The following is a 13,386-nucleotide window of genomic DNA, read 5'->3' on the forward strand; positions in this document are numbered from 1 at the left end:
CTAGATTTTAAGAAGTTTTCATTAAAATCTTGATCCCTAAGTGAGTTATTATTAACAAAAATTCAATAAACTATTTTTTGTTTTTTAAAACACAAACCAAACGGGCCCATCTAAGTTGTCATGGTTAGAAAGTATGATTCACTAAGTTCTCAAGGGATTAATGTGATTGGAGCCATGAAGTAATGTGAATGGAGTTCAGTTTTGTCATATCACTTTAGCTAATAGTTTCAATGTAGTTCAGTTCTGTCATGTTAAGCGACAAGGTAACTTTGCTGCTCATAACATTGCTAAACATGTTAGATATGTTAGTGAGTTTACAGTGTGGATGGAGGATGTTCTTTCACACCTTTCAACTGTAATCTTAGCCAATTTGGCTGATTTTCATTAAATAAAATTATAGTCTCCTCCAAAAAAATTATATTGATATGAAATTTAAATTCAAAATATACTTAGCTTAAACTGACAGTTGGGTTTATTTTCAAAATTTGCAAATCTCATTAAGCATTTCATTGTAAATTGTAATGTATTATCTATGAATTGAATAGAAAATTTAACTATTCGGCTTTTGGTATAATGGACTATTTGCAAATCACTTTATCTATTCTCTATTCTTTTTTTCCCATAATATTTCAAGAGAAAAATTACACTAATCTCCTTTATGATATTAAAAAAATGACAGTGACTTCTAAATATTTTTATAAGTCCTTTTGCCCAGGGGATTTTTTTTGGAAAGTATTAGCAATTACTTAATGTCATTTTTCAAAATCCCTTTACAAGTATGCTCCAGTGTCTATTAGAACTCTAAATCTTTCATCTATTTGTATAAAAAATTATGCAACATATTGAATGTTAATTAACCATGGATCTATCTTGATTTGTGATCTATTTTCTAGGAAATCGTGGGCAATTTGGTGCCCAATAATCACATTTTTTAGTAAAACGAGTACTCAAGGGTAAAATGATTATTCCACATGCTCTGAAAATTATATAATTTACTCGACTCTAAAATTTTAATCACATAAAGTCATCATATGGAATTTGCCGGCATATATCCTTTTTTCCCCCTAAGTTGAAATCAAGGGTTTGACCAAAAAATAATATAAAAGAAAAAAAATTCACAATGGTTAAAACATTGTATCAAAGCAAAACAAGTGAAAGAGAAAAGTGAACATTGTCAAAACATTGCTATGAGGATTTTACAAAGTTGCTTATTTATTTATTTATTATTATTATTATTTATTTTTAACCCTAATTCAATCTATTTAGATAGGGTATTAAAAAAAAAATTTAGTTGAAGAATTTAATTTGGGATTTCAAATTTGAGATTTTTATGTGCATCTTAGCTCTAGTATTGTTGGTCCTTGTCTACATGTTTGTAGTGGTCTCTACTCTAGCGTGCTACTCACTGTTTAAGCTCCAATGAGTGGTTGGTTTGCCACAATCATTGGATCATTGGTGTTACTATCTTTCCCCTTAAAATTGAAATCACCCTAGTAATTTTTTATTTTGTGAAAGGATATGAACCTCTTTGAATTGTGCTCTCTCCGGTTTTGATCTCTTTCTCTTTTATGAGCTATTACTTTCATTGGGAATTTTTGGAATTGGCCATATTTCCACTTTGATCCATGTTGTTTTTCTTCACCGGAAGCCAGAGCTTGATATCTCATTTAGCCAATATGCTCCACCGTCACTGGATCTTGCTGTTTAGTTTCTGTCGGAGGGAGGATAGATCTGTGTTGAGAGATTATGGGGATAGAGAGAGTCATGGAAAGTGAAACTGTGAAAGATGAAGAGGGAAGAGGAAAGAGTGGTCAGTGGGGATAGGTTGGTTCTAACGTTTTATTGAAGAGAGGGTGATATAACATATGGGAGGGTTGGAATTTATTTTTTTCATTTAGCATCATTTTTGTAACATTTTAATCAGCTGTCAAGTTTGCAAAACTATTTAGCGAACTATTGAGTTTTTAAAACTCGAGTTCAAAGATGGAACTCGAGTTTCTAAAACTCGAGTTGCAAGTGATGGCAATTTGACATGGAATAAAAATTCAAATGGAACTCAATTTTCTAAGACTCGAGTTTCACCATTTTCCGAATTTGAGTATGTTCTTCTTCTTCCTCTGTTCTTCCTCTTCTCTAGATCATGCTTTGTTCTTCTTCCTCTTTCAGATCTGGTTTTCTTCTTTTTTCTAGTTCTTCTTCTTATTCTTCTTCTTCTTAAGATCTACTTCTATAGAACTCGAGTCTAAGAAACTTGAGTTCCAAGTGAATAAATTGTTCCACCTCATCACTAGAACTCAAGTTTTAAAGGCTCGAGTTTGTTATCAAACTCAAACCTTAAAAACTCGAGATACTAGTTTCTTAAATAGTTTAAAAAACATGCTTACTAACGAAATAGTCTTTGAAAATATACCCGAGAGGATTGTTTGGAAATAGTAATTTAAAAAAAATAAAAATAAATAAGATGAGGTATGATAAGTGGCTGACTGTAGACTTTTTTGGGTGTAGACGTTTTTGGTTGTTTCTCTTTTCGTTTGAAATTTAAAGTTTAAATTTGAAGGGGTTAAAAAGTGACGGACTGATTTTGGGGTATAATCAATAATGTTTTTTCTTTATTAAAAAAAAAAAAAATCAGAAAAGACTTTTGTTGTGGGCTTGTGGCAGTAGGTTTTTGTTTTTTTCATTTGAAAGTTTAAAATGCATTTGTTAGGCTCTCAGCAAAAAAGAAAAAAAAAGGCATTTGTTAGGCTAAAAGCATTTGGTTTGTCTCATTCTTTTTTTGGCTAAAAGTATTAAAATATAAAAGTTATGAAAATATATTTGAAAGAGATTTAATATTCTATATATTTTAGATTAAGATTGTTTATTTTTATAAATTTGCTACATTTTTGCATTTTATTTTAATTATTAAATTATTTATGACGTCATTACGGTTCAACCTTGGTTGAATCTTGGTCTGATCTTTAAAACTTTTAACCTCTCCCTTTTTCGGTTTATTAAACGGTCCAAGTTTCAAAATTATAGAAGAGGACACAATTTTACTATATATTGAAAATACTTAATAATTTTTTGTAGATTTGGCCTTAAAAGAGATCAAATGTAGTGCACGTTTGGATGTTGTTGAAATCTAAAAGTTTTCAGCGTTCAGCGTTTTTAGTGGGTTCCGTGCATTGTTCATAGGATCTGCAAGTACTTTTTTCAGAAAAAAACAACTTTAAAACTAGGTCCCATGGCCCTATTCGCACATTTAAAAATTATTTTGTTATAGTGTTTTTAGTTTTCAGTAATAAATGGTATCTAAACAGACCCGTAGTGAAAATTAATTTTGTTAGAAGTGTAGAAATTTAATTTTTTGACAGTGGGGTTGAAGAGGAGGGATCTATATATGTTAACTATTGCAAAAACTTCATTGACCAAAGTTGGCCTCAAGCTTTCGAGATAGTGGATGTAGGTATGTGCGGGTACCTTGGAAAGTGATAATGGAGGAAGATTTTCGTTTGGGCTATGAAAGTTCTTCGTTGGGGAATTTTTTTTTTTTAGTTTGATTACTGATTGCTAGCTAAAATTGAATTTTTTAAGGTGTTCTTCTCTTTACTTTAGTAATAAATTTCAATTTATTTTAAGAAATAATTTTTATTAGTTGCTTTGAATTTTTATATTTTGTTTCAATTTTATGCAATGTTAAAATTTAAAGAATTTCTTTTAATTATTTAAAGTTTTTTAGGCCGGCTATTTAATTTTGCTTGGAAGAGTCAATAATGTCTGTCATGATTTGATTGATCAAATAATACACATGACATGGTGATGTGTCATTTAATGAAGACGTCAACATTTTTCTAATAAATGAGCTAACAAAAAAATGATATATAACATTAGGGAATAAATTAAAACTAACTTTTAAAACTTTAAGGTGTAAAATTCAAACACTCTCAAATTTCATAATTGTGTTTTGCACTTTAACAAAAAAAAATTATAATAAACACAAAAAAATATGTTTCTTATATTTTTTTTGTTATCATTGTAGTTTTTATAGTTATTGTCATGGTCATTGTTACTGATATAACATAACAAAATTGTTTATTATTAATATTTCTAGTAAACGCACTAAAAGATAGGCCCTTTAGCTTCAAAAAAAAAAAAAAAAAAAAAAAAAAAAGAAGGAAAAAAAGGTAAGAATATCTAATTTCAAAATGCCAGGTAACTTACACAGCAGTACTTCAACACATCAACATTATAGCTAAAAGCTCCTAGATTCAAATGAAAAACATGAAATAAAAGAAATTATTATTCAAATTTTGGCTATATTTTAAATCTTTGATATCATAAGCATATGTAGAACCAAAAAAGATAGTTTTTTTTTTTTTTGAGAAACCGAAAAAAAGAGAGGTTATATTTGTAATATCTCCAGTATATATAACCTCCTAATTAAATTCTTGCCATAAAATTATTTCAATTCATTTTTATCATTCTTATAGATTAACACCCCCCCCCCCCAATCAAATGATATTAGAAAAGAATTTTGAAAACATTCTTTTCTCTGGCATTTAAAGTCTAAAATAATTGACAATTCAAAATGAACTTTGTTAGAATTTCTTATTCCTAGAATATAATTGCATATATAAGTAGGGGAATTCCGACTTTTAAAAGAGAGCTATAGAGGTTCGGATAAATTATTGAAGTTGCCTTTACGAACAATCGAGACCAACTTGCAATGATTAACTGGAATATAGGAACAATCGAAACCAACTTGCAATGATTAATTGTAATAGAGGACCAAACGAATGAAAATTTGATAGTATTTTTTATAAAAAAAAAAAAAAACTGATTGTACTTTTTAATTACTTGACATTTTGAAAGTATATTTTTTGACTTTTGTAAGCTAAAAAACCTATCTTTTAGTGCATTTACATGGAAAAGAGCTTTGAAAGTCTTTAACAAAACTACTAAATATGTGACAAATCTTTAGAGAGAGTTAATAATAGTAATAATAATGATAATAATAATAACAGCAAAGATGCAATTAAAAATAAGAAGAAAGGGCCGGGGTGTGGGGGCCCCCACACCCCGGCCCTTTCTTCTTATTTTTAATCTCTAGAAGAGCGCTTCACACACATATAAACTTATATTAGGTTAAAGTATAATTTCTATCTTGTAAAAAAAAGAGAAATATTTTATCTTATATCAATAATATTAATTAACAATAGCAATAACAATATCAATAATTATAACAGCAAACACAACCAAAAATTATTAACCATTTTATTTTTATTTTTTATTATCATTGTTTTGTTGAAAAGCCGTTTAGTGAGAATAAACATAATAGTTATTATGTATGAACATGATAAATAGAAATGTGTAGAATTTTGTAGATTGTGAAAAAATCAAAATGATTTCTAAAAAAATGAAGATCAAACATAATAATTATTGTGTATATTTTCATATTTTTTGAACTCGTTATATTGTGATTTGTGGCAACGTTATATAGAGTGTTGTACAATATTTTGCAGACTTTTATGCAAAGATGGAACAAGATAATTTTTTATTAGTACAAGCACATGGTGTAGAATACTTACACACAGGGGAGAGGACTTCTTCAAGACTCTATTATCATTTCTCATACTACTTGAAGAAACAAGGTGTTCTTTATATGTTGGAACAAAAATAGTTATTGAATCATCTTTGGATTGTTGGAAATTACCTGTGCAAAAAAAAAAAAAAAAAAAAAGTCAACTTAGTGAGTAATGAGTATCATGTTTGAACCATTAAATTTCCCAATTAAATTATTTTATGATCATTCCACCAAATGGCACTAAGATGGTACCGTTATAAAGTATATAACACAAAATGGTAAGAGCATTACCATCAGGGGTGTAAAACCCAAATTGCTATTTTACATCCACACTTGCTTAAACTTGGTTGAGCCAAACAATAAAACTGATTTAATTGATCAAATAAACACACGTGGCAAGCTTATTTGGTGCTTAAAAAAAGAGTTTTGGATGGATGGACTGTCGACGTCGTTAACTAGGATATGTAGGGGTGTTATAATTTTGCAAGAAACTGAACATTCAAACATTTAGTTTGGAGTCTTTGGACTATCCTTGATTTTTTGCTAGATTCTTTTGTGGACAATTTTGAAACAAAATTCCTATTACAACCCCCCCCCCCCCTTTCCCATTGCTATTTTCTTTCATCCTATCTTCTTTCTTATATTTTGACTTTTTTTTCCGTAGGATGAGAGAGAGAGAGAGAGAGAGAGTTATTTGTAGTTGTCAATCATGCATATCCAATTGTTTTGAATTCATATTTATAGCACACTTTCGTGTATGATAATTTATATCCAAACAATAAAACTAATAAAATTGCATAGTTCTTTATTTTACGAATAAACATTAGTAACCCCGTCCAAAGAAAAAGATATATAAATTCAACACTTGGGGGAAATTTATCATCTAAAAAGGCTCACTGGAGGCCGTATATATCCATTGAGTCATTGACCATTATCTATTGTATTCACTGCTTTTTTTTTTTTTTTTTTTTTTTTTTTTTTTTTTTTTTTTGAGAAAGTATTGTATTCACTGCTAAAAAACTAAAAGGCACAATTGCACTTTTAGTCCCTATGTTTTGAAGTTTTTCCATTTTAGTCCTTACATTTTATTTTTTCCATTTTTAGTCCCTAAAACCAATTTACGCTTTCCGTTTTAGTCCTTTCCGTCAGTCAACCAACGGAAATAGCTGAGGTGGCAGCCGGAACAATTAAAATATTATAAAAAATGCCACATCACCCTGACAAATCAGCATATATATTTTAAAAATTAATTTATTAATTTTAACTAAATAAAAAAAATAAAAACAGAATTAAAAATCAAAATTCACCTTAATTAAGATTGTTCTTCATGTTCTTCAGATTGTTCTTCATTTTACAACTTGTTCTTCATGTTCTTCCCAAATCAAACCCAACAACCAAGAACTCAAATCCATCACAAGAACACAAACCCAGCAACCTAAGAACTCAAACCCAGATCATTAAGACATAAATGAAAACAAGAAGAAAAAACCCAAATTCAACACCTTAGAGATCATCAAACCAAGCAAACTATTCTCTCATCTCAACCAACCCAAACAAACATATTCTATTTCCTAATCAACCAACCAACAAAATCTACATCAAAACCTCATTTCCATCAATAATACAACAAATCAAAATCTACATCAAATACTCATGTGCTAAATGTTAAATCAAACCCCCAAAAATAACAACAAAATCATTTTGCTGGGCTTTCCATCGGCCCACTTGGAGGCGAGTGAGTGCTTCGGTCTTGTGTGGCTCTCCAAAACGGTAAAGCTGTGGTTGATATAGCTGCTGCTGGGGCAAACGATGAGGTAGCCGCCGACATCGAAGATAACTCAACAAAGAGAGGTGCAGAGAGAAAGAGAGAAATATGACAGCTGAGGTTAACATCAAGCAGCCACCATACTAATCACCATGTCTTCCTCCGCCGCCGTTGTTGTTGCTGGAGTTGCCATTTCCGTTGTGGGTTTTAGGTTTCATGGCCATGTGAAGAGCTTGGGTCTCTTCAGTCAGCAAATTTTTCGGGGTTTGATGAGGGAGGAGGCGTGAGGTTTGTGGGTAGTGGGTTGAGAGCACGGCGGCGATAATGGATTGGGAGGTTGAGCTGAGATAGTGAGAGCTGATGTTTATGGGTTTGTTTTATGGAGGATTTGATTTTATGGGTTTGATGTTTATGGGTTTGTTTTATGGATTTGATTTTATGGGTTTGAAATGTATGGGTTTGATGTTCTGGGTTTGCTAGAGATTAAGGGTTGGGTTTGGGTTTGTGTTCTTTGTGTTTTGAATCTTTGAAGGTCTTTGTATTTTGTAGATCTGTGCTCATGTTGGCATGTTCTTGATTTTTTAAATTTCCTCAACAACCTTGAGGAAGAACTTGTTCTTCATGATGGCTGGGAAGAACATATTGTAAAGAAATTTTTTTTTTTTTAATTTAATTTCTTTTTTAAATGATTCGTTTTTAATTTTTTTTATTTAGTTAAAATTAATAAATTAATTTTTAAAATATATATGCTGATTTGTCAGGGTGATGTGGCATTTTTTATAATATTTTAATTGTTCCGGCTGCCACCTCAGCTATTTCCGTTGGTTGACTGACGGAAAGGACTAAAACGGAAAGCGTAAATTGGTTTTAGGGACTAAAAATGGAAAAAATAAAATGTAGGGACTAAAATGGAAAAACTTCAAAACATAGGGACTAAAAGTGAGATTGTCCCAAACTAAAAATGGTGCCAAAATATTCATAGCACCAAAAAATGATAGAAATGATTACTTATTGTTGCGCCTATGCTAGTACCAATAAAATAATAATTTTAATCCCTAACTTTGGAAAAAAGAGGCAACTGTCGCTGATTACAATTACAAAAAAGAGTTAATTTTTTTAAAAATCCAATTATTATGTTTTTTTTTTTCACCAAATTCAGTTAGACGAAAGTTTTCGACAGATCAATTATAATAAACATATAGAATTATATTTATTGTAATTGTTGCAATCATTTTTTTTTTTTTTTTTCTTTTCCTCTTCTTCTTTTAAATATTGTTATTGATATAACAAAAACAAAATTTTCCATACTAAAAAACAGTTCTATCTTAATTTATTTTTGAATAAATCCGGAGGGGGAGGAGACCAGTAAGTGTGGCGCTGTTGTTATTTGGGTTTCGAGGATGGCAAGACAGCTTTGTATTCCTCAAATCTATCTCATGACACTTGGGCCAGCTGGTCTGTGGACACATACTATTGCTGCACATGTACCTGATTTCTTTGGATCCAAATAGACCACACAGTCATGGTGAAAAATTCTTGAGATTTATTGTTTTTTATCACATAAGGAGAAAAATGCCAAGAAACCCCCCCTAAACTTTGAAGCAGTAACCAAAACACCTCCCAAACTTTGGCCAATTTGCTTCTTAAACTATGCAAAGCCTGGCAAATAGAGCCGTTTGTTAGTCTGTCTGTTAAGTGACAAGCGAAACTCACGTGCATTTCATTTAAAAAAAAAAAAAAACTATCCAAATTCCAATCCGATTGAGAGATATCCCAACAATGGCAGCACGTTTCAAGAGGAATAGGAAGAAGCGTGGACACGTCACATACTCACATCATTTTCAATGCTTGAGTTCACCTAGCTTGACAATATTAGAGCATCTCCAACAGCACTAGGCATATCTAAAATTTGGAGAAAAAAACCACTATTCACGCCCAAAACGAAGTCCAGCAGCCTCTCTATCTCTATTTTTTTTTTTAGATTTGCTACAGTGCTCTCCAGGTCTGGAGAGCATTGTAGCAATCACTGTAGCATTTGCAAAAAATATTTCTCATTAAACTAATACCGGTTGAATTAAAAAAATAGTTTTTTCTCTTTCCTTCCTTTCTCTTTCTTCTTCACTCCGTCTCTCTCTTGCTTCTCTTTAGAAAAAAAAAACTCTCTCTTTGCTTCTCATCAGAAAACGACGGTGAAGCATAAAATCGACGAAGCTCTCTCTCACAAAACGATCTGCCCAGATATTTTGAAGCCCAAATCGTGGCTCAACCACCAGTGAGGAAGAACGAAAATCTGAGAACATCGGTCAACAATGGAAATCTGAGAATATCGGTCAACAACGGAAATCGGTACCGAAAATTTGATTTCATGGTTTTTTTTGAATAATGTTTGAATTTATTGGTGGTTTTGCATGATTTGCTATTGCTACTGTCTGGATTTAGTTTTGGATTTATGGGTTTTTTCTATGTATCTCTGATTTGTGTTTTTCTTTTCACTCTGTTTCTTGATCTCATCTATAGCTATTTAATCAATCTTATTTAGAGTCAATAAGCTAATCTGATTCCTTTTAGTTTCTTATTTTTTAATAAATTTTTTGGCTTCATCTCTATTTTTGCATGCCAACTGTTCGACTTAAGGCCTTCCCTGATACAGAGCTTAATCCCTTTCTTTCTTCCTTCCTTCTTCTTGTTCTTTTATTTTTTTTCCAATGCATTTTGATTCATGTGTTACAGTAATATGATTGAAATCTTGTTCTGAGGAAAACAGAGAAGGCAGGGGGAACTTGGGAAATTTTTTCTTAGATAGTAGTTGTTGAATATATATATATATATATATATATATATATATAAACACACACCAACAGAGAGGTTTCTGAGAGAAGCAATGGACGGGAATAAGAAAACGACGTCATCTTCTTCCTTGACTTCTGAACTTTTTAGGTCCAATTAAAGAATCTTCTTCGTCATCTGGGATTTTTGGGTCTATCTTTGTGCCTTCAACCAAAGTATTGGCTTTAATCTCAGTTCAATTTTGTTGTTTTGAGCTAATGTTTAGAATCTATAAATATGTGATGTATTTTCTTTGATTGTTTCAATTTGATTTTCATTGATTTTATTTTGTTATGTTCGTCTGTTTTCAATAAATCTCCTCTCAAGTAACAAATGTGTCATGCCCAACAAAAAAACAAGTGCATATCTTTGTGTGGAGCAATGAAATTGTTCGTTCAGTATTAGGTTCGAGAGGCTTGAGGGCAAGCTTTTTGGGTTAAGACTAAAGATGGCCCCAAAATGGAAGTACCCAGCCTAGGGTAGTTGAGAGCAGGCCAAGGACAGGGCCTAAAATAACCAACCAACATGAATGCAAGAAGTTATTTAGGTTTCAGTGGAGAGGATCTTTCTAAAACCAGAACTCAGTTTCTAAACTGTAGGGAAACCATTGTTTTTTGCAGTGTGAGTATCCTGGACGCCATATAAGGGAGTTCTTAATCTTCTACAAAGAACTCCCTGTGGTAAAAACATTTATTTAGACCTAGGCCTGAAGTATGGTGTTGATTTGTGATTTATCATTCATTCCTCTGGAGTTTGTTTCTTGTTTTGCTAGAGATTAAAAGTTTAAATGCTTTGCTAAGTAAACCTTTTGAATGCTTTTTTAGATACTTGTGCTCATATCATGGTTAATTACTTGCCTAAACAATATTTCCTCCTTCAGTATAACTTAATAGATGTTCAAGCTACATGTCAAGAGGCTGTATTGTCCAAAAATTTTTTTTTTTTTCCTACAGGACTAGTAACAACATGCCTTTTCATGATGTATTCTTTGCTTTTAAGTATCAATATGTGAATTATTCACACAGGCTGCAATAATTGTGTGTTTTTTTGGTGGCAGCAACTTGGGAAATTTTGTCCATGGGTCGTAATACAAATTATGCACGTAATATGCTTCTAAATGACTCTGATTTCGATGATGATTTTGAGATAATTGCGCTTCTTGCATTGGAAGAAGAAAGATTAGAAAAAGAAAGGGCATCAACATCACGTCGTGGTTCTGTTCCAGGCCGTAGGTGTATCCAACGTGATCATGAGCAAGGCCACCAAAGACTTTTTCAAGATTATTTTGCAGAATCACCAGTATATCCTCCTAACATATTTCGGAGGAGGTTTCGAATGAGTCGTTCTCTTTTTTTACGTATTAAATCTAATCTAGAAGAGAAAGATGAATATTTTGTTCAAAAAAGAAATGCTACCGGATTGCTTGGTTTGTCTTCCCTTCAGAAGATGACTGCCGCACTAAGGATGCTTGCGTATGGAGTAGCGGCAGATTTTACAGATGAATATGTGAGAATTGGAGAAAGCACTGCAATAGAGAGTCTCAAAAAATTTGTTGAAGCCATAGTCGATATTTATTCTACAGAGTACTTGAGGTCTCCAAATAGCAATGACATTGCTAGGTTGCTAAGAGTTGGTGAAAGGCGTGGATTTCCAGGGATGCTAGGAAGCATTGATTGCATGCACTGGAAATGGAAGAATTGCCCATCGGGGTGGAAAGGTCAGTATACTGGTCATAGTCGTGAGCCAACAATTATTTTGGAAGCAGTAGCATCATATGATCTTTGGATATGGCATGCATTTTTTGGGTTACCTGGGTCTCATAATGACATCAATGTGCTAGACCGTTCTTTTATATTTACCAACCTTGCTCAAGGTCGTGCACCTTCGGTGAATTACTCAATCAATGGACATGATTATACAATGGGATATTATCTTGCTGATGGTATATATCCTTCATGGTCCACTTTTGTAAAGACAATCTCCGTTCCACTGGGTAGAAAGAATAGTCTTTTTGCTACAACTCAGGAGTCAACAAGGAAGGATGTAGAGCGTGCGTTTGGAGTACTTCAAGCACGATTTGCAATCATTCGTGGGCCTGCACGTCTTTGGAAAACAGAGGCTCTTGATTACATTATGAAGGCATGCATAATATTGCATAACATGATAATTGAAGATGAACGTGATACTAATGGAGCAGAAGACTTTGATTATGAACAATTGCCTGAAAGCATCCCTACAACAGTGTCCCATGAGCCTGCAGAAGAATTTAGTCAATTTACGGCATTCATTGCAGCCCATGAAAAAAATTAGAGATACAGAAACTCATTTTCAACTCCAATTGGATCTCATTGAGCACTTGTGGCAACGATATAGTGATTCGATGTAATTTGAAATTTCTCTTCATTTATGTTAGTTTTCTATAGGTAAAATTCGATGTAATTTGAAATTTATCATATCTATGTTAATTTTGAAATTTATCAAGTCTTTTTGAAAAGTATGACTATTGAAAAATATTACCATTTGAAAAAAATAACCCTTAAAAAAAAAGGCTATTGAGAAAATATAATTGTTAGAAAATTTGAAAATGTTACCGTTGGGAAATTTAAAAATATAGCTGTTAGGAATTTGAAAAATATAGTTGTTGGGAATGAATAAAAAAATAATAAAGAAAAATTAAAGAAATAATAAAGAATGAATGAAGAAATAATATTTAAATGATATAGAGAAAGAATAGAGAGTCTGTTGGAAAGTGTATTTTAAAAAGTAGATAGCTAAAAGCTAAATGTCACTGTTCATTCTCCAAACAGGCAAAAATTAGGCAAAAATTTGGAGAGGCTGCTGGAGATGCTCTTATCATCGTCTTGATTGTTAACTTTTGACTACTGGCTTCTTCATTTATGTCAAAAGATGAGCACATTTGTGAAGACACTAAAGATGTGTTTTCACTTTTCAGCATATTCCTCACTTTTGACACTCTTTTCTTCATCATAAGCTTCTCTATCCTTCTGTCATGGCTACTTTAATGTTGTCTATATCACTTCCCAGAATTGAGATTCTTCTTCAATTATTCTATTGCTGAGAGAAAAGAGAAAAGAAAGAGGGTTTCAAATCATGTAAACTTGTTTGAGGCCATAAATAGTGAGTGCAGGACATGGCCGTATCGGCAAGCACAGGAAGCATCCAGGAGGTTGCAGAATCGAGGAGGTATATGCACCACCATCAGATCTTG

The 13,386-nt window shown here is 32.1% G+C and overlaps 1 protein-coding gene across 1 annotated transcript; it reads left to right on the forward strand.

The window, feature by feature from the left end:
* Window positions 1-11,441: 11,441 nt before the first annotated feature.
* On the forward strand, window positions 11,442-12,641 carry LOC115985608 (the record flags this gene model as incomplete). Its single annotated transcript, XM_031108536.1, has 1 exon — window positions 11,442-12,641. A coding segment is annotated over one exon (1,026 nt), but the record flags the coding sequence as incomplete, so codon positions are not given.
* Between the last annotated feature and the right edge of the window lie 745 nt (window positions 12,642-13,386).

Source organism: Quercus lobata, chromosome 4, assembly GCF_001633185.2.
Source record: "Quercus lobata isolate SW786 chromosome 4, ValleyOak3.0 Primary Assembly, whole genome shotgun sequence".
Classification (NCBI taxonomy): Eukaryota; Viridiplantae; Streptophyta; class Magnoliopsida; order Fagales; family Fagaceae; genus Quercus; species Quercus lobata.